Below are 19,228 nucleotides of genomic sequence, written 5' to 3'. Positions count from 1 at the left end.
AATAGCGAGAATATAAGAATAGAATGGCCGGGCGGGGGATCAACAACTACGTGGGCAGTTTGGTGAGTTGCAACTTGCAAGACTCATCACGGGATTAACCGGTTGGCAGGGCTGGGGGCGGGGCAACGTTCTTCCAACCAGTTACGGAGTACGGAGTACGGAGTACCTAAGAGTGACTTAGAACGTAGCCTGTAAATTGAGCCCTTCCCAAGTTCCCAGCTTGAACTTTCCCCACTCAGCCGCTGGGTTCCGTCATCGAATCGACGTCAATCATCCATGCCTATGCCTGAGGCTAGCGACCAGACAAGCAAACCAGATCAACCAAGGCCAAAAAAGAAAGCACTGAGCCGTGACGGAAAGCGCGGAGTTAACGGTTTTTCCAGGGCAAGGCTGGTGTCTGAAGCACTGTACAGTCCTCCTCCGTAACTGCTGTACCTACTACCTAGGTAACGTACTACCTAAGTCAGGACTTGCAGTGCAGTGACGAGCTGGAACTTGGAACCACATAACTCTTCTTCCCTCCAGCTCCTCTAGTCTCCTCTCCGCCCTCTCTCTCCCCCAAAGGAAAACACCACCACCGACTGAAGAGGTGATACACCTGTCCTCTTTTCCTTTCCCTCGCCTCATCTCTCCTCTCCTCTCCTCTCCTCTCCCCACCTCCCCACCCCACCCCTTATCTCCCTCGTGTTCTGTTCTCTTCGGAGCTGGTCTCACTCACAGGGGCTGGTCTAATACTCTCGGTCTCTGCTGCCACTTGGTCCCTTTGGTGTCACTTTACCCCATGATGATGGAGCTTTCATTGCCGGTCCTTTAATCCATTCAGCTCCCCAATGAGTTCATTCGGCAACCTTCTCTTCGTTTATGTCCTTGGTGGACTCACGTTTATCCCTCTCGTCATATCGCTATTCCTCCTCTATGCCTATCTGACTGCATCATCCCCGCCCTCTCAGCTAATCCGCCAACCTGCGCACGACTCCCTGCAACGCGATAACGATGATCAGTACAGCTTAAAGTCCGGGACCGATGAGCTGGCCGAGAACTTCCACCGTACGCATGACTCGGACGTGGCCGCCGGATATTTCGCAGTCTGTCGTGAATATGTTCCCGGTGGAGTCAATGGGAAACCTCCGGAAAGAACCACCCCGGCGGGTGAGGTGATTGCCGCGGAGAGCCCCAGTGTCTACCAAGCCATGTATAGAAGTTTATTCGATCGCAAGCAGACGCCGACTATTGAACCGACCAAAAATGTTACAAAGAACGGAAAGCGGGCGCGCAATGTGTTCTACATCGTGCTTCGGTAGGTCATGCTGCGTGTCGCTCCTTTGATCGCAGTTCTGCGAGGATTGATCCTGACCGTCCGTATGTGCTAGACATGGGCACTTGATGCTCTACGATAACGCGAACCAAGTGGAAGTACGATACGTCATTTCCCTCGCCCACCACGACGTGAGCATCCATGGCGGAGAGGGAGAAATTCCGGAAGGAGAGCTATGGCTCAAAAGGAACGCTATCTGCCTGTCACGACGTTTGGAGTCGTTGGGAGACCTCGGAGGCCCCACGCCACCGTTCTTCCTGTTCTCGGAGAACCTGTCGGAGAAGGAGGACTTCTACTTCGCCATGCTCCAGAACCAGTCCAGGCTGTGGAACTCCGCGGATAGCCCTCCGAAACACCAGGCCTTTGATACCAAGCACATTGTGACGCTTGTGCAGCGACTTCATTCCTCCGAGGAACAGCTGCAAACCCGCTGGATCAACGCCGTCCTAGGTCGGTTGTTTCTGGCAATGTACAAGACGCCGGAGATGGAGGATTTCATCAGGAAAAAGATCACCAAGAAGATATCTCGCGTCAACAAGCCGAATTTCATCAGCAAGATCGGTCTACAAACGATCGACATGGGGGAAGGGGCTCCCTTCATAATCAATCCCAGGCTCAAGGATTTGACTGTCGATGGTACCTGTTGCGTGGAGACGGACGTGCAGTATACCGGCAATTTTCGTGTTCAGATCTCGGCTACCGTCCGTATCGATCTGGGTCCTCGTTTCAAGGCCCGGGAAGTTGATATTGTCCTAGCTGTTGTCCTGAAGAAACTCGAGGGGCATTTGCTCATCAAGTTCAAACCGCCTCCGAGTAACCGGATCTGGATATCATTTGAGACAATGCCCAACATGGAGATGAATATCGAACCGATCGTGAGCTCCAAGCAGATCACGCTTGGTATCGTCCTACGTGCTATTGAAAGCCGAATCCGTGAAGTGGTCGCGGAGAGTTGTGTTCTGCCATTCTGGGATGATATACCATTCCTGGATACTCAGCCCCAGCGTTTCCGTGGTGGAATCTGGCAGAGAGATATCCCGAAACCTGACGAGAAGGCAGATATCCCGGACGAATCTGAGGCGCAGCCTCCGATGCCTGGGGGTGTCCCAGATCAGTCCGTGGAGATCTTGAAGATGAAGGACGAACGCACGATGAGTGCACCTGCGCTTGGAGAGTCGGGCACAGCGACCTTGAAGGCCCGCAAGGCCTCGAAAGCCTCTATTGGGGACTCCGAAAAGAGTGGCACAAGTGCCCTGTCTTCTGCTGTGGAGAAATTGGGTACCTCGCCTCCAAGAGTCATCCGTTCCCAGACCTTCTCCAACGCTGCGGACCCCGTGGTGACTGCCGATCATGTCGGTTTCGACCGAGTCTCATCCGAATCCAAGGGGGAGGAAAAGATTAATGCAACCAGCACGATGAATGAGATATCCACCCGTTCCCCGCCTAGCTCACCAGAAAGGACACCTGGCACTTCACCTCCCATCGATAGTCACCTCGTTCCCACAAGTGCTTCCCAGAGTCGCGAGCCTTCCATTGTTGAGTCATTCGACAGCTCTCGAGAGTCTTATGGCGATTTGCCCACACGACCCCCTTCGATTCATCACGGTAGTGAGTCGTCGATGAACGTAGACAGCATGACGAATGCTTCCACCACATCCTTGAAGAGCAATAAATCGCGACGGCGGAGCACGATGGAGACATTGACTCGATCTCTTACATCTGCAACAAACTCCGATGTCAAGTCACAAGCCTCTCTGACCTTCAACACGGCAACGTCCGTGGCCAAGAAATGGGGATGGAACGTGTTTGGCAAGGGGGATTCCAGCTCCGGTCAGGATGCCTTCCGTCCTGCTGGCACACCGGAGCAGCCGATTGGGCGTGGTCATCCTCTCCCACCTCCAGGCACACCGCTGCCGCGACCTGACAAGGTCAGCTACAGACGAACGGGAAGTTCGACGGTTGTCCCTAAACGCAAGCCGGTTAGCCACGCACCGTTCTCCGAGCATAAGCCGGAGAAAGAGAACCACCGACCTGTTCCAAAACCCCCTTTGCCGCCCCGACGAAAACCTGTCTATCATCCCGATGACAGCAGTAGCCGTCCCAGTGAACTATTGGTGGTTGAAGCGCCATATGATTCAGGTCCCAACAGCCCGATTGTTGACATGACCCCGGAGGGGACATTGGCAACAACACCGAAGGAAGCTGATGCATCCTTAGATTCTCTGTCAGATGAAACCCAGAATCACAGTAGTCTCGTGGAAGCGACCTTAGATGGGGGGGCATCCGAGCCAAAACCACCGACGGTAGCCTCAGTGGCCAATCCCGACTCCGGAAAACATGAAATGGAATGGTTATCAGCCACAGACGGGATCATTCCTTGAGAGAATGAACCGACAATTGCAAGTCATTGTGCATCTTATGGTGTCTGTGCTTGTTGGTGGTCATATATCGCAGAGCGCTGTGCGTTCCCCATGGACGTCTCGCATAGACCCATGATGATGAGGAGGGGATAGTGGATCGCAGTGGTTACTCAAGTAGTTTCAGCTGGCAGCCAGACTACCACTACATCTGACTTAAATTATATCACTTGCTGCATTTCTTTCTCGGCTGGTTCTTGAGCGCGCAAGGTGCAAGGCAACAGGAGGCGTTGTGGATTATTTGGGTGTAATTCGAATCAGATTAGTTCTACTGAGGTAGTCTCGGACTGACGAAATATAGAAAGTGAAGTAGGTCTTCCATCCTTTTCTTGTCTGTTGAATGGCTTTTGGATGCAAGTATTGTGGCTGCCTTGAGCATTCTTACGTTGCCCCGTATACTTTGAGTCGTACTGTACAGTATTCATGCCCACTTGACACGGCGGTAGCGCCAAGGATAGGCCGCAGCCGTCAATCAACCTTCAGAACGTCATTTCCTCACCCAACCCACACTGCACTCGCTCGCTCACTCACTCACTCACTCACTTCCTCCCACTCTCCTATCGCTGTCGGTCTATGTGTTTATCTGTCCCCTCTTTCCCCAATTTCCTCTTTACATTCTTTTCCCTTCAGTGCCGGTCGGCTGTCACATTCTCCCAATCTTTTGACTACTTTCTATCGTCCTCCCCCTTTTCCTCCGTTGAGCGCACCTGTGATTTCATTCCACTGATTGATTAAGTTGCGCACTCGGGCCCACCGGCTCCCGCCGCATTTCCCCGTCCCCTGATCCCCTGATTCTTTACCACCCCCAAGAGCAAGAGCTCTGCACCGTCAAGATGAGTCGGTACGTGTCATCTATTATGCTCTACCAGATATGCGCGGAAGCTCGGAAGGGTTGAAGACCGACTAACATGATGTGTCTAGCACTGAGGCTGATTTGGCCATCAACATTCGCAAAGCTACCAGCATCGGTAAGTCGAGTGTAGCTCAATCTAACGATGGCCTTCTAGCTTCTTGTGACTGATCAGATTTCAATCGCAGAGGAAACCGCACCGAAACGTACGCATTGATCTCATCACCACCCTTTCGACCTCCGAAGCACCGCTCCGCACTGCATCCGCGTCTGACCGTCCGTCGCTAATGCTCGCCCAGGGAAACATGTTCGGAGCTGCATCGTCTATACATGGGACCATAAATCCTCTGCGGCCTTCTGGGCTGGTATGAAGGTGTATGTTGTAGCTTCGCTCTTCACAACGCTCATTTGCGATGATGGTGACGGCTAACCAAGCTGTCTCTACGTCACAGCCAGCCGGTCCTTGCCGACGAGGTGCAAACCTTCAAAGCGCTTATCACGATCCATAAGGTGCTGCAAGAAGGCCACCCGATAGTGATTCGTGAAGCGCAACAACATGCCAACTGGATTGACAGCCTCATGCGAGGTGTCGGGGGCGAGGGTCTTCGAGGTGGGCGGCCATCTGAACTGTCGATAAATGTTACAAGCCGTTAGAGCTCAGTACTGACTATCCACCGTGATGCTCTAGGATACGGACCCCTGATCCGGGAGTATGTCTACTTCCTCGAGTCGAAGCTTGCCTTCCACCGAAACCACCCCGAGTTCAATGGTGCGGATACCGGTCTCAGGCTCTTGGATACATACTAAATCTTCGCAGGCCTCTTCGAGTACGAGGAGTACATCAGTCTGAAGACGATCAATGATCCTAATGAGGGGTATGCGAATCATGACGCTAGCACCAAACTTGGCTGACATCATGAAAGCTACGAAACTATTAGCGACCTCATGACTCTTCAGGACCAGATCGATGCCTTCCAGAAACTCATTTTCTCGCATTTCCAGTCGGGCACAAACAATGAATGCCGGATCTCTGCGTTGGTTCCGCTGGTGCAGGAGAGCTACGGCATTTACAAGTTCATTACCAGCATGCTAAGGGCTATGCACACAAGTAGATACTACCTCCCCTGCAACTGCGGATCCATGGAGACTAACAGATGCCCGTTTAGCGACTGGTGACCACGAAGCCTTGGAGCCTCTCCGTGGCCGATATGACGCCCAACACTACCGCCTCGTGCGGTTCTACTACGAATGCTCTAATTTGCGGTACCTCACCAGTTTAATCACCGTTCCCAAGCTGCCGCAGGATCCGCCCAATCTCTTGTCAGAAGACGATGATCGTCCCGCTCTTCCGAGACGACCAGCCAAAGAGCCCGAGCCCGAACCCACCCCACCTCCCAAGCCAGTGGCTGCAGATCCAGAACCCATCAACGACTTCTGGACCACCGAAGCGAAGCGCCAGCAGGAGGAATATGAGGCGGAGCAGCGCCGCTTGCAACAACAGTGGGAGGAACAACAGCGCCAACAACTCCTGGCGCAGCAGCAGGCGCAGCAGGATTTCGAGGAACAACAACGTCTCCAGGCGGAGCAACAGCGTCTGGCTCATGAGCAATTGTTGCGCGATCAATACCAGACTCAAACACAAGGTCGACTGGCTGAGCTTGAGCAAGAGAACTTGAATGCTCGTGCTCAATATGAGCGCGATCAGTTGATGCTGCAACAGTATGATCGCCGAGTCAAGGACCTGGAGGAACAGATGAACCAGTTAACCGCGAATTTGAACCTGCAAAATGCTTCCAAGGATGATCAAATCCGATCCCTGCAGGAGCAAGTGAACACCTGGCGGTCCAAGTATGAGGCTCTAGCTAAGCTTTACTCGCAACTGCGCCAAGAGCACCTGGATCTGTTGCAGACCACGAAGAGCCTCAAGCTCAAGGCTGCATCGGCCCAGGAGGCGATCGAGCGGCGGGAGAAGCTCGAACGTGAGCTCAAGACCAAGAACTTGGAGCTGGCCGACATGATCCGCGAGAGAGATCGCGCACTGCATGACCGAGATCGTTTGACCGGCAACAACAAGGAGGAGCTAGAGAAACTCAAGCGGGAGCTCCGAATGGCCATTGAGCGCGCAGAGAACGCTGAGCGCTCGAAGGGTACTGAAATCTCCACGTTGTTGTCGAAATACAACCGTGAGATGGCCGACCTGGAGGAGTCTCTCAGGGTAAGTTCCGTTTTGCATAAGGGCATATTTGAAACTGTACACTAAGTGACCGCATACAGAAAAAAACTCGTGCTCTGGAGGAGTACTCTTCCAGAAACTCGGAACGCGATGGTGACCACGAGCTTGCGCTTCGCGAAAAGGACGAGGAAATTGAGGTGTACAAGTCCGGAATGGAGCAGGCTCTCATGGAACTCGAAGAGTTGAAACTGGTACGTTTAGCCCGCGGAAACGAAAGAAAGTGTTTGGCTAACCCTGTGCCTTTCAAAGAGCCAAGGTGATGTCGATACAGCTCTTGATACTCAGATTGATCAAGTCTTGCACGGCACTGTGGCCAAGATCAATGATATCATCGATTCCGTTCTCCAGACTGGTGTTCAGCGGGTGGATGATGCTTTGTACGAAGTGGACTCTACCATGCAGGCTGGTAACCAAAATGCCTCGCCTCCCTATGTGCTTTCCCAGATCGAAAAGGCGTCTGCGTCGGCAACCGAATTCTCCACTGCCTTCAACAACTACATCGCCGACGGACCTAATAGCACGCACGCGGAGATCATCCGTACCGTGTCGATCTTTTCCGGCTCAATTGCCGATGTTCTCAGCAACACGAAGGGATTGACTCGCCTCGCTAAAGACGACAAGAATGCCGATCAGCTGCTTAACGCGGCCCGCAAGTCTGCACAAGCCACAGTACGGTTCTTCCGGGGCCTGCAGTCGTTCCGTCTGGAGGGATTGGAGGCTCTGCAGAAGACCGACGTGGTGATCAACAACAATTTGGAGGTGCAAAGAGACTTGCAGGCTCTGTCGAAGTTGGTCGACGTCTTCGCTCCCAAGAGCGCGAGAATCACCACGAATGGAGACCTCGGCGACCTTGTCGACCAGGAGCTTCTAAAGGCGGCTGATGCCATCGATGCTGCGGCGCAGCGCCTGGCGAAGCTCAAGAAGAAGCCCCGTGATGGCTACACCACGTACGAGCTTCGCATTAATGACGTTATCTTGGAAGCGGCTATTGCCGTGACCAACGCCATCGCTGAGTTGATCAAGGCGGCGACTGAGTCGCAGCAAGAGATTGTCCGCGAGGGTCGTGGTAGCTCTTCGCGCACGGCATTCTATAAGAAGAACAATCGTTGGACGGAGGGGTTGATCTCGGCAGCCAAGGCCGTCGCTAACTCGACCAACACTTTGATCGAGACGGCCGATGGGGTTATCTCCGGTCGCAACTCGCCTGAGCAGCTGATCGTGGCCAGTAACGACGTGGCTGCTAGCACGGCTCAGCTGGTGGCGGCCAGCCGTGTCAAGGCTAGCTTCATGAGCAAGACCCAAGACCGTTTGGAGAGCGCTAGCAAGGCTGTCGGCGCCGCGTGCCGGGCTTTGGTGCGGCAGGTGCAGAGTATCATCAAGGAGAAGAACCAGGAAGACAACGAAGCGGTCGACTACAGCAAGCTCGGCTCCCATGAGTTCAAGGTGCGGGAGATGGAGCAACAGGTAAGCTCTTCATCCAGACTTCTTTCTAGGATACAGAAAGCTGACTCTTTTTGGGATTCCAGGTCGAAATTCTTCAGCTGGAGAACAGTCTTGCTCGCGCCCGCCAACGCCTGGGAGAGATGCGCAAGATTTCCTACCAGGAAGATTGATTGCGCGGGGATGATCAATGTGGCTGAGATGTGGGTGATTGTCGTGTACGGTTGTCGCATGTTGCAATGGTTGTCAGCGTCGTTGTACCTACTGTTTGCCTTCTCTTGATTCTCTTTACTTTCCTGTCATCACCCTTCCTTCCCATTTCCCTTGCTCGTTGTTGGCAGTCGTGCATGGCATTGGTTTTGCACTTTTGTAATTTATTCTACCTGCAGCCAATACACCTCCCACGGCGCTCCTAGTTCGTTGGACACACCACGAGTCAATCCCTTGCGCTCTTTCTCTTCATTAGATTTCTTTTTGATGATTTCCTTGTCTAGGTTTAAGCTATGTTGTAGATTGTACAAAGGCATGACCAGTTACGCGGTGCCCTTATACATACTATGGTCACTCGAAATGTTTAATCTCAAAAGTCAGAACTGTGCTCCGGAACCAATCACAGTTAGCTGGGCTCACCACAATGCAGCAGCAGCAACAGCAGCAGCAGCAGCAGCAGCCGCCGCCTCGCAACAACACTACCTAATAGCCCCCAAAGCCACGCCGAATCTTCATCCTCAGTCAGGGTCTTAGTGGAACGAACACATCTGGCTAGTCCTGACGAGGCAGTGACGAGGATGAGGGTGCGCTTTCCTTACTTGGAAAGCGGTGGCTTTACCGTGGACCTTTTCCTCCCTCTCCGTCCTCTCTCCCTCCCTCTTCCTCTATCATCATACCGTGTCTTCAGCAGTCTCAACAGCATCGTGTTGTGGGTGGTGGTGGCCGGGCATCTCGATTGCTGGCGACATTTTCTCTCGCGCGTCGTGGTGTTTTCTACAAGGGGAATAGGCTCTAGAGTGGTTATTTACGTCTGGTAGACGTAACGAACCAACGCCATTGAAACGATATCCGTAGCGGTCAAAACAATCAATCTCAAGCCTCAACGTGCGCGATGGCGCATAACCTGATGGGAGCGTAACTCCCTGCATTCCGCGAACGCGGGCGGACTAGGTAAGACCTCATGACCATGTCCATGTCCATCAGATTCGGTTCTGCAGGCGAGTGGGGCAGTAGCCTGGAGATTGTGGGGAAAGGGGAGGGATGATGGGTCCGAGTGGAGAAGAGAAAGAAGGGTTCAATGCTCATACTCCGTGCCTCTGCTAGTAACTGTACTACGGAAGACACACTCCAGGACTATAAGGACCTGGACTGCACTGCTCTGTACGTTTGTGTTTATTCTTCTCGGGCCTTTTCTTGGCGATAGGGTTGTCTTCTTAAGGTAGGAGTGGATTTCAGGGGGGTGGGTGGATTCGGTGGGGTAAAGGTAGGTAGGTAGGTTGGTGGGTGGGAGAAGTCTGGGAGCACTCGAGGAGTCAGTCGTATGGACTTCCTCTCGTGTCGTGACTTGAGGTAGATCTGCTGGGGAGGGATAATAATCTCTACAGTAAGTTACATCCTACGCTTACGATGAGAGAAAGGGGATCCATTCCCTAGCAGTAAGTATTGTATTGAGAATCCAAATTTAGACGGAACACAACAAGAAAAAAATAAAACAGACGCAGGCAACCACCATTGCACATCCCTACTCGAAACCAGGGATCACTAAACATCATATACACAGTCCCGTGGCAAGCCAGTCAATACGTCCAACACCGCAACCGCTTCCGTCCAATGCCGTAACCTGCCGACGACCGCTCCCTCGACTCCTCAGCCGCCAGCAGCGGCAGCCGCTCCTTCCTCCACGCCTCGAACCGGGCCCTCGTCTCGTCGAGGAGACTGCCCCTGCCCCCTCCCCCTCCCCCTCCTAGCGTGGCCTCCTGCTGCGCCGAGACCAGCTTCAACCACCCGGCGTCCGTGTCCCGCGTGATGCCCGCCCCGCCCAGGAACCAGTTGCGGAGCACCTGGCCCACCGGGTTGCCGACCTGGAGGACGCGGCAGCTGAGGAGGCCGGCCTGGACGGCCTTGGTGGCGGCCGGTCTGCGGAGGGCCTCGTGGAGGGCGAGGATCTCCGGGAGCAGGCGCGGGAGTTGGTCGGGTGCGGGGCTGTGGTGGTTCAGGAGGCCGAGGAGCGTGCTGAGCACGGCGGCGTCTTCGAGGGTAGCGGCCAGGTCTTGGGCTTGGTAGGGGGGGATGATGCGGCTGGCGGTGCCGAGGAGGAGGGTTCGGGAATTGCGCCAGGTGGGGAGGTCGCGGAGGGTGTGGTGGGTGGTTTGAGAGGCGAAGGTCGCGTGGGCGAGGATGGTTGGGAGTCTAAAGTTGGGATTGTTAGGTAAGGAGTTGGATCAGGGGGGATGTTGGGGGCTGAAGAGAGGCTTTTATCGATGGTCCCAGCCTTGATGCAGTGCTTGTATCTGGGTGAGACCGGCTGCTTCTGCTGGAGGAGTGCTGTATGCGTGGTAGGTCACAAGCATATACTCTTCTCCCTGCCGGACGGGGAAGATGACGGTGTGCTGCGCGGAACCTAACCAGGTGGTGATCTTGTTCTTGGAGCAGAGCTCGTCGAGTTGGCCGTCATCGATGGCTTTCAGCGCCGATCGCGAGATGGTTGCTTGGTAGGCGATGTCGCTGGCTGGGCTGGGCGGGCTTGGATGGTTCAAGACTGTGTCTCGAGTTCTGGAGAAGATGCCTGTTTTCCCGTGGTCGCCATTTTCAGCATTGCACGAGGTTCTCTTTGTCCGTTTAGAGCATCAAGGAATAGGGAGAGACAAACCATCGGCTCCAATCACCACATCTCCTTGAATGCGAGCTCCGTCCTTCAAAACCACCTCGGCGGTGCCGCAATGAACCTCCTCCACGATGGCATGAGGTCGGATATCTATCTCTAATTGTCGCGCTTTGTCAAGTAGTATGTCGAGAAGGTCCGCCCGAGTGATATTACTGTTTTGCAGTATTAGCTTGAGTTGGTTTGTCTCAGATGGGCCTTGGCCAGGGGATGGAAGTACAGGACATACAGCCAAGGTCCTCCGTAAGCCCGGCGAGCCGGTTCTCCCCACGGCATCGACCGAATCAACGCCCCATCGTGAAAGCGTCTGAAATCCAGATATTCTGTACTAGTCCCTTTGCGAGTCACAGCCTCCAGAAGATCCAGTTGATGCAGGACTCGGGCTCCCTTGGGAGGGATCTGGATACCGGCATTGACCTGCAGGCGAGAGCGGAAATCAGCAAACAAAAATACCCTAAATACCCTGCCACGCCCCCGTCGGTTCCACTCACCTCAATCTCAGCCTGTTGCTCGAGAACAATCACGTCCAATTGCTCCCGCTTGTAAGCGATCGCACAGATGAGTCCGTCTACTTCGGCGCCGATGATGATCACCTTCATGGTGGTGGGGAGGTGGCACAGCTTGTGAAGGGGGGTTTATGGTGGTGTCCGACAAGAAGAACAAAGAGAGGGGCCATCGTCGATTGAAAACGAAGCAACTGCCTTACCCCGCATGACTCAACGGAGGTACGAATACGTGGACAAAGCAATTCGAGACGAGGGAGAAAAAAGCAAGTTGAGTCCTGGACTGAAGGAGGGGGTGTATGCACCGTGCAGCATGAGGTCATACAGAGGGGAAACAAACATTCCAACAAAAACTGTCAGGCGTCTTTATCACGCCACGGGAAGAAGCAAGGTGGTATTGGGAAGAGATGCACAGATGCGATGTGTGTGTAACTGCACCCAAGAATACACACGAGGTCGACGCTTGACACTTGACACTTGACACTTGCCACTTGCCACTTGACCACTGATGGCCTAGAGCAGCTTATAACCATCGCTTCTCGTCAGCGCCCAATGGCTTCGGCATGATCTCCCATCCTACTTCCACCCCCTGGATTGACCCTGAATGTCGCACCGAGGTCATCCTGCCGAACCCCGTCATATGCGTCTCCATGTACTCCGAAGGCACATCCTCCGGACGGAAATAATCGGGCGCGTCGAATCCGCTTCGGCCCTCGTATTGTCCCAGCGACCGCAAGTACTTCATCGCCCCGGCCAGGGAGACATCCACCTGCCACGATCCGCCCTCCGTCGCCTGCTTGTACAGCGCCGCCATGACCCCGGCGGCGAGGAAAAAGCCTCCCGCATAATCCAATGCCTGACACGGCAGCGGACGGGCTGCCTCGCCAGCACCAAAGTGCTCGGCCTCGGACACATTCAGCCCCGAGCACGTCTGGACCAGGGAGTCGAATCCGCGACGGCCAGCCCACGGCCCGTCCGGACCATACGCCGACAGATTCGCACAGATGATCCCGCGACCGGCGCATCTTCGCGCGATCGCCTCCGGGGACAGCCTGCGCGCCGCCAGACTCCCCGGCCTGTAACCCTGGATGAACACGTGCGCCTCGTCCAGGAGCCTGAACAGCTCCGCTTCATCCTCTTCATCCTGCAGATCCAGCTGAATAGTCCTCTTCCCACGGCCCATCTCGCGATCTAGGTCCGGCAAATCCGGAAGATTGGGACTCGTTACCCACAGGACATCGGCGCCGTGGGCGGCGAGCGTCTTGCCGGACAAGGGCGCCGCAATCACGCGAGACATCTCCAGCACCCGCAGCCCGCGCAGGCACTTATCCGCGCCGCCAGCCCCCAGGCAGTCCGGCATCCCCGGCCCCGTTGACGCGCCGTCGCCAATCTTGCGTAGCCGGATCGGCGTATCCGCAATGGCACGGGCCTGGGGAAGCACATCCCACTGCGCGAAGCTCCGCAACGCAGCGATGGCGAGCCCGGTCTCGACCCCCGTCTGCTCCAAGTCCACGCACCGCCACGCGGCCACCTTCGCCGCGACGGCCTCCCGATCCATCGTCACATCCGGCGCGCAGCCGAGGAGCGCCTTGGCTCCGTCCCGGTGGTTCGGGAACCCGTCATGCACGCGCACGTAGCCGTCGGACGTTCTGTGTAGACCGCCCACCGGGCTGGTTGGGGGGAATTGGACCGGCTCGCCGTCGATCGTGTAGAGTCGCCAGGAGTTGAATTCCACACAGGCGTGGCGGAACGAGACGGTCACTGTGGGTGGTCGTGGGGCGAGGTTGTGGTTGTGGTTGTGGTTGTGGTTGTAGTTGTGGTTTCGCAGGCTGTGGATCTGCGCGGCGAGCAAGGTCGCAAGGGCGATGGACGCCTGCGCGAGATGGCCCACCTTGAAGGAGGATGGGAGACCTGGTTTCTCGGGGTCGATGATGTCGAGCGACGCCAGACTGGCTTCGGGGAGGCCGAGGTCGCGCCAGAGGTGTGCGACGGAATCCTGGGAGGTGAACGCGCTTCTGTCTGGGCTTGATGCTGCCATTCTTACTCATGTGCCGTAGATCCTGCTGGAATGTTTCGTGTCGAATGTTGTCTAACGCTCGAGGGGTTAAGAGAGGGGGATTAAGTATGACTCGATCTCGGCAATGGCCCGGGCCAGCGTCCGATCACACGGCACGAGTTGCCGAGAGGAAATGGGGTCGAATGGTTGTGTATTGCAACAAGAGACGAGATTCGCATTGCAGGCAAAAAAGCTTCTGTCTTTGCAGAGTCTAGCATTCGCAAATCAGATTCATGGCCAGCTTAAGTTCCTAGCAAGGTGGAGAGTTGTAGGGGCGGAGATTAGCGAAGTTGTTTACCTGGCGGAGAAACAACAACCTACCAAGTAATTTACTGTACCATGGGAATTGGCAATCCAGATGCGTTTGAGACAGACTTCAAGTAGATAGATAAGATATCGCAGAGCCAGCGATACTCCGTGCTTGGAGGAAGATATGGGATGATAAGATTGGGGGGGGGGGGGTGCTTATCGTGTGCGGGGTAGATGCAGTCGAGTATGCACTGCTTGCTGTACAGATGCCAATACTACCTAGGAGATGCTCAAGTCAACCCCATATAACAACAAACCCCCTCCTTCTACCACCACTACGCCTCTCCCACCAGCCCAGCAAACACACACCCCCTACCTACAATGACCGACCAACTCCCCCACGTATCCAACTGGATCAACGGGGCGCACGCCGCCGCCACCCCCGAACGCATCACGGTCCTCAACCCGGCAACCTCCACCCCGCTCGCAACCATCGACGCCACGCCCGAGACCACCATCGACAGCATCATCGAAGACTCCCTCACCACCTTCCAGAGCGGCACCTGGTCGCGCGCCGACCCCACCACACGCTTCACGGTCCTCACCACGGCCGCCCGGCTCCTGCGCACGCAGCTCCCGGACCTGATCGCCCTCGAAACGGCGCAAACCGGCCGGCCGATTCGGGAGATGCGCACGCAGCTCGCGCGGGTCCCCGAGTGGCTGGAGTACTTCGGGTCGCTGGCGCGGGTGCACGAGGGGTCGGTGCCGCCGTTCAAGGGCCCGTCGGTGACGAACACGCTGACGCGGCAGCCGCTCGGCGTGGTCGCGCTGATCACGCCCTACAACCATCCGCTGCTGATCGCGATGAAGAAGCTCGGGGCGGCGCTGGCGGCGGGGAATACCGTCGTGGTCAAGGCGTCGGAGCTGGCGCCGCTGTCCGTGCTGCGCATGGGCCCGCTCTTCCAGGCGGCCGGCCTGCCGGACGGGGTGCTCCAGATCGTCAGCGGCTACGGCGCGCACACGGGCAGGTTCCTGTGCCAGCATCCCCGGCTGGCCAAGATCGATCTGACCGGGGGCATGGCGACGTATCGTGCCGTCGCGGCCGTCGCGGCCCGGAATCTGGTGCCGGTTACGGCCGAGCTCGGCGGCAAGGCGCCCGTGTGTCTGTTCGATAGCCTCGAGGTCGACACGGCGGTGCGGGCCGCCTTGTTTGCCGGGTTCATTGCCAGTGGGCAGACGTGTGTGACGGGGAGTCGGCTGTTGGTGCATCGGGAGATTTATGAGGAGTTCAGGGAGGTGTTGGGGCGGAGGGTGCGCGCGTTGCGGGTGGGCGATCCCACGCACGAGGCGACGCAGATTGGGCCGGTGATTTCACGGGCGGCGGTGGAGAGATGTGCGGCGTTTGTGGAGAGGGCGGTGCAGGAGGGGGGGAAGATTCTCTGCGGTGGTGGTTGTGTTTCGAGCAGGGCAGGGTTCTATTTCGAGCCCACGGTGATCGAGACCCATGCGGACTCGGATCTGGCGTGTAATGAGGTCTTTGGGCCCGTGATCGCGCTGCTCAAGTGCGAGTCGGAGGAGGAGATCGTGCGCATCGCTAATAGTACCGCCTTTGCGCTGGGGGCGTCGGTCTGGACGAATGACTTCAAGCAGGCGCATCGCGTGGCGGACCAGATCGAGGCCGGCATTGTCTGGATCAACGGTCATCATCTGAATGACCCTTCGTCGCCCTGGGGTGGGTTCAAGGAGAGCGGCATTGGCAAGGAGAATGGCCTGGCCGCCTATGAGAGCTACACCAAGCTCAAGAGTACGGTCGTCAACTATGGGGTGCCGCCGGTTTGGTTCGATGACGAGCCCAAAGATGCGCGGTATGGCTAGGGTCCAGACGGTGTCTGTGTCCGGCTGGAGATGTTAGTTCAACGCTGGGTTGCGAGTCTATAATTCAACTCCTTCTCTTCGAAGGGAGACTACGGGTCTTGTTCATGTGCTCAATAACTTAGTATGCAGCTGGTTGCTGTTATCTCATTCCACGAAAAGCCCCGTCTCTGCCAACCCGCTCTGATGTAGCGCCAATGTGTATGCCCAAGCACGGTGCAAAATAGATACAAGGGAAGATAAGCCATTTCGTCTGTAGATCGCCACATAATCGCGTAGTTCATCCTGAAGCATCCAGTCTAGTCTTTCCAAATTTCAGCCCTGCCAACTAGTCCAACGCGCGTGTCGCCTCGCGACGAGCAATGTAGGCCTGACGCTCCGCCGCCCACTCGGGACTCAACTGCGACAGAGGCGCGGGGATGTACTCATTCTCCCAGACGTCGGGATCGACCGTCCTGATCTTCGCATTCCTGGGCAGAGGCAGACCGTGCTCCTCCGCCAGCCCCTCTCGCTCGAAGTGCTTCAACATCGCCGCCCCCTCCGCGTCCGCCAGCCGCAGCAACAGGGCCCAAAACTCCTCATCCGAGAGCGTCCAGAGCACCTCCTCGGGCATCTTGCCCTGGCGTACCAGATCCCCGATCAACCGGCCGGTGCGCTTGTACATGTCGGCGTGGGCGGGGTTGGACCACACCTCCTGGTCGATCTGGAGATACGCGCGGGCGAAGCCGAGCGCGACGCGGCGGTGCTCCAGCACCAGGATGCGGTTGCGCGCGGTCGGGTAGGGGAAGGCGCGCAGACAGCGCAGCAGCTCGCGCACGCGGTCCTGGGTCAGCTTCCCGAAGGCGAGGCCGTCGCGGAGCGCGTAGTCCAGGCGGTCCGCGCAGAGGTGCGGCGCCGGCAGCTCGACCAGCGGGTACTGCTCCTCGTGCAGCACGGTCAGCGGCATGCCGTGCCGCGCCAGGATGGCCGGGATGCCCGTCGTCTGCAGGTAGCGCGCCTTGTGGACTTCGTGGAAGCTCTCCTCCTGGGGGTTGGACAGCGCCCAGTCGACGACGTGGCTGAGCACCGTGTGGCTGATGTCGTGGAGGAGCGCGGCCACCTGCTCTTCCAGCGTGGCGCCCTGGGTCCGCACGAGCAGGCAGGCGCCGACGGAGTGCTCGAAGCGCGTGATCTTGACGGCGCCCGGGAGTAAGCCCAGGTGGCCGGTGACGCCGTGCTGGCAGATGCCGATCAGACGTTGCAGGTCCGGGCTCTGCAGGAGGTCGAGCAGGACGGGCTCGGTGATCTCGTGCGTGCCGTACAGCGTGTCGGTGATGATGATGCGGTGGGGGGATTCGATCGTCAGCGTCTGGAAGTGCCCCGCTTTCAGGTCCTCGTCGGCGGGCATCTCGGGGGTAATGATGCACGCGTCGTCGGTGGATGACATGTGGAGGATATGCGGGGAGGAAGGAAAGGATGGAAGTGGTGGAAGAATAGTCAACTGAAGATGTTTTACAGAGTCCAAGGGAGAGGGAGAAAGAAGAAGTCTGGGTTGGTTACTGCAGGTTTGGTCAGCACGAGTAGAGTCAAGATTACCAAGGGAAATGCAGGGCAGGTCACATGAGCCAGGCAACAATTTCATCAACGTTGATCCAGTGAATGCAAAACAAGAAAATCCTTCAGATATCTAAGAGGGGGCTAGATATGACTATCTCGCATCGCATGTTGGGTTGTATTGAATGGTAGATTGGGACCGAACCTGGACTTGATCTGGACTGCAGCAGCCTCGACCACCTGCTTCTGAGATAGTGGTGGGAATGTCAACGCTTCATCTAAATTGCAAGCCGTCGGCATCGAAGATGTTTCCGCATAGTGCTTAGCTACTTTGGAGCTTGTTGTCCGGTTCGGTTGACGGCTCAATCTCACCAAGGAGCGGATCCTCAGGATCCATCGATAATCACCATGCCTTGCGCACTCGCAAGTGAGTCTTCGACACAATTATGCTAAGTCCTCTGGCTCATTCTGCAGCTTATCGCCACATTACTGCATAGATGCATAGAAATAAATGTACATTGAGCGACACGACAAAGTTAGTTGCTAGAATCAAAGACTCGAACAAGACCCGTATCACGTTGGGGAAGCTGACTGCGCTTCGCCTTTGATGCGCATCTGTAAAAAGGCAAAGGTGGAGCTTTCATTGGTAATTTCATTCGAATGTTCTCGATACCCTGCTATCGTACGTCCTGAACTACGTTATGTGCCATGGACGAGCTTGCTACTGCAGACTTATCTACGTTCTCAACAACGACTGCAGGTCACCATCTCCATCGACGGTTTCTCGAGTGTCAAAGTGCCGACTTCCTTCTCTAGCACAACAGGATCCCAACTGTTTCTGATTCCAAGACACAATCTCAGAGGGCAAAGCCCGTCAGATGCTCGAACTGCCCAACCTTCGACCTCAGGTCCCCAACGATCGGGGCCATCGCCCAATGATCGCCACGATCACCTTCAACATCCCCTCATTGCTACCACATGAGGCCTTCCCTACCACCGAAATATACCCACTCGCAATCAGTATCAAGAGTCTCAGTCGGCTGTCGACTTCTCGAACAGTTCCCCCTATCATTGCCGGGGGGATAACGGTGCGCGGCTGGCTGGGCATGGTACTTCTGCACATGTCTCAGGCGACTGTCGCACCGGACGCCAAAGGCAGTTTCGCGTCCTTATAACTCCTAGCCGTCGATATGGGATGGTAGGCTGGGGAGAATCGAGAGTGGATATGTTGCAGACATGTTGGCTCTGCCAAGGTTGGCGAGTTCAGGGCAGTGCTGAACGATTTTTGTACGGCTCGTTGCTCGCTCCCTAATATGCTCGGGCGTTGGTTTGAGTTCGACAGTAGTTGGCATGAAACAACGTACCTTATTAGCTTGTAGTTGACTTGGACGAGGTCACTCAGCCATAACATGCTATCTTTAGATTGGGCCACCGGCAACCGAGCTGGTGAGCTCCAACTGCTGACCGCGGTCACAGTTTTGCGAGACACATAACATTGTATCGATCAACGCAATCATGCCTCTGATATCCCAGAGGCTTGATCATAGTAGCTTCGTGGGCTGTGAGCCCACTACAGTTATCCCAGGCAGTGATCTGCATCCAGGCATCGGTAGAGCACCGACTCTGGGGTTGGAGACAAAGGGTCCACAAAACCCTGGCCCGGAAAAGCGATTCCGCGGCCAAGAACACACCAAGTAAACGGTCAAGAACCAACGCAGAAGATCGACCGACGGCGCTTTCAATTTCTCTACTTGCGCGCCAAAACCTAGCTTTCGCAACAAACCATAACTCATCAGAAGAAGCTTGTGCGTACGTCCTTGTGAAAGGTCAAGTCAGTCTAGACCCCCCACAGCATGATAAGACATACCTGTCTTGGGGTTATACTTCT

At 56.0% G+C, this 19,228-nt stretch overlaps 6 protein-coding genes across 6 annotated transcripts; 3 read left to right on the top strand and 3 right to left on the bottom strand.

Moving 5' to 3' along the window:
• The first annotated feature begins 628 nt into the window (after positions 1 to 628).
• Positions 629 to 3,833, top strand: BO72DRAFT_127709 (SMP domain-containing protein). Its single transcript, XM_040939063.1, has 2 exons — positions 629 to 1,297; positions 1,371 to 3,833. Exons 1-2 carry the CDS (start codon positions 831 to 833, stop codon positions 3,694 to 3,696), a joined length of 2,793 nt encoding a protein of 930 aa, XP_040800729.1. The 5' UTR covers positions 629 to 830; the 3' UTR covers positions 3,697 to 3,833.
• Positions 3,834 to 4,222: 389 nt separating this feature from the next.
• Positions 4,223 to 8,756, top strand: BO72DRAFT_486585 (putative cytoskeleton assembly control protein Sla2). The gene is made up of 12 exons (XM_040947945.1): positions 4,223 to 4,573; positions 4,654 to 4,700; positions 4,771 to 4,788; positions 4,882 to 4,957; positions 5,035 to 5,192; positions 5,271 to 5,351; positions 5,400 to 5,457; positions 5,506 to 5,690; positions 5,749 to 6,797; positions 6,857 to 7,006; positions 7,065 to 8,279; positions 8,342 to 8,756. The coding sequence occupies exons 1-12, from the start codon at positions 4,566 to 4,568 to the stop codon at positions 8,426 to 8,428; spliced, it is 3,132 nt and encodes a 1,043-aa protein (XP_040800728.1). The 5' UTR covers positions 4,223 to 4,565; the 3' UTR covers positions 8,429 to 8,756.
• A 304-nt stretch (positions 8,757 to 9,060) lies between these two features.
• Positions 9,061 to 11,726, bottom strand: BO72DRAFT_469111 (FAD-dependent oxidoreductase; the record flags this gene model as incomplete). Its single annotated transcript, XM_040946940.1, has 6 exons — positions 9,061 to 9,130; positions 10,158 to 10,655; positions 10,821 to 11,010; positions 11,116 to 11,282; positions 11,357 to 11,544; positions 11,619 to 11,726. 6 exons carry the CDS (start codon positions 11,724 to 11,726, stop codon positions 9,061 to 9,063), a joined length of 1,221 nt encoding a protein of 406 aa, XP_040800727.1.
• Positions 11,727 to 11,939: 213 nt separating this feature from the next.
• Positions 11,940 to 14,104, bottom strand: BO72DRAFT_127623 (CAIB/BAIF family enzyme). The gene is made up of 2 exons (XM_040939062.1): positions 14,008 to 14,104; positions 11,940 to 13,897 (listed from the first exon to the last, which is right to left on the bottom strand). The coding sequence occupies exon 2, from the start codon at positions 13,666 to 13,668 to the stop codon at positions 12,154 to 12,156; it is 1,515 nt and encodes a 504-aa protein (XP_040800726.1). The 5' UTR covers positions 13,669 to 13,897; positions 14,008 to 14,104; the 3' UTR covers positions 11,940 to 12,153.
• A 120-nt stretch (positions 14,105 to 14,224) lies between these two features.
• BO72DRAFT_448700 (putative aldehyde dehydrogenase family protein) lies at positions 14,225 to 16,014 on the top strand. The gene has a single exon (XM_040944851.1). The coding sequence runs from the start codon at positions 14,317 to 14,319 to the stop codon at positions 15,808 to 15,810; it is 1,494 nt and encodes a 497-aa protein (XP_040800725.1). The 5' UTR covers positions 14,225 to 14,316; the 3' UTR covers positions 15,811 to 16,014.
• Positions 15,945 to 17,573, bottom strand: BO72DRAFT_448699 (metal dependent phosphohydrolase). Its single transcript, XM_040944850.1, has 2 exons — positions 17,550 to 17,573; positions 15,945 to 17,351 (listed from the first exon to the last, which is right to left on the bottom strand). Exon 2 carries the CDS (start codon positions 17,231 to 17,233, stop codon positions 16,136 to 16,138), a length of 1,098 nt encoding a protein of 365 aa, XP_040800724.1. The 5' UTR covers positions 17,234 to 17,351; positions 17,550 to 17,573; the 3' UTR covers positions 15,945 to 16,135.
• Positions 17,574 to 19,228: the final 1,655 nt, after the last annotated feature.

The sequence above is a fragment of the Aspergillus fijiensis genome (genome assembly GCF_003184825.1).
Source record: "Aspergillus fijiensis CBS 313.89 unplaced genomic scaffold BO72scaffold_27, whole genome shotgun sequence".
Classification (NCBI taxonomy): domain Eukaryota; kingdom Fungi; phylum Ascomycota; class Eurotiomycetes; order Eurotiales; family Aspergillaceae; genus Aspergillus; species Aspergillus fijiensis.
Note: the sequence above shows the minus strand (reverse complement) of the source record. Positions and strands in the feature narration are given on the sequence as shown.

Bases quoted from the DNA above. Each gene is read 5' to 3' on its own strand.
- BO72DRAFT_127709 (XM_040939063.1), top strand. From the start codon at position 831: ATGAGTTCATTCGGCAACCTTCTCTTCGTTTATGTCCTTGGTGGACTC. The intron at 1,298-1,370 runs GTAGGTCATGCT...CGTATGTGCTAG, and splicing joins GTGTTCTACATCGTGCTTCG to ACATGGGCACTTGATGCTCT.
- BO72DRAFT_486585 (XM_040947945.1), top strand. The intron at 5,691-5,748 runs GTAGATACTACC...ATGCCCGTTTAG, and splicing joins GCTAAGGGCTATGCACACAA to CGACTGGTGACCACGAAGCC. The intron at 7,007-7,064 runs GTACGTTTAGCC...TGCCTTTCAAAG, and splicing joins AACTCGAAGAGTTGAAACTG to AGCCAAGGTGATGTCGATAC.
- BO72DRAFT_127623 (XM_040939062.1), bottom strand. From the start codon at position 13,668: ATGGCAGCATCAAGCCCAGACAGAAGCGCGTTCACCTCCCAGGATTCC.
- BO72DRAFT_448700 (XM_040944851.1), top strand. From the start codon at position 14,317: ATGACCGACCAACTCCCCCACGTATCCAACTGGATCAACGGGGCGCAC.
- BO72DRAFT_448699 (XM_040944850.1), bottom strand. From the start codon at position 17,233: ATGTCATCCACCGACGACGCGTGCATCATTACCCCCGAGATGCCCGCC.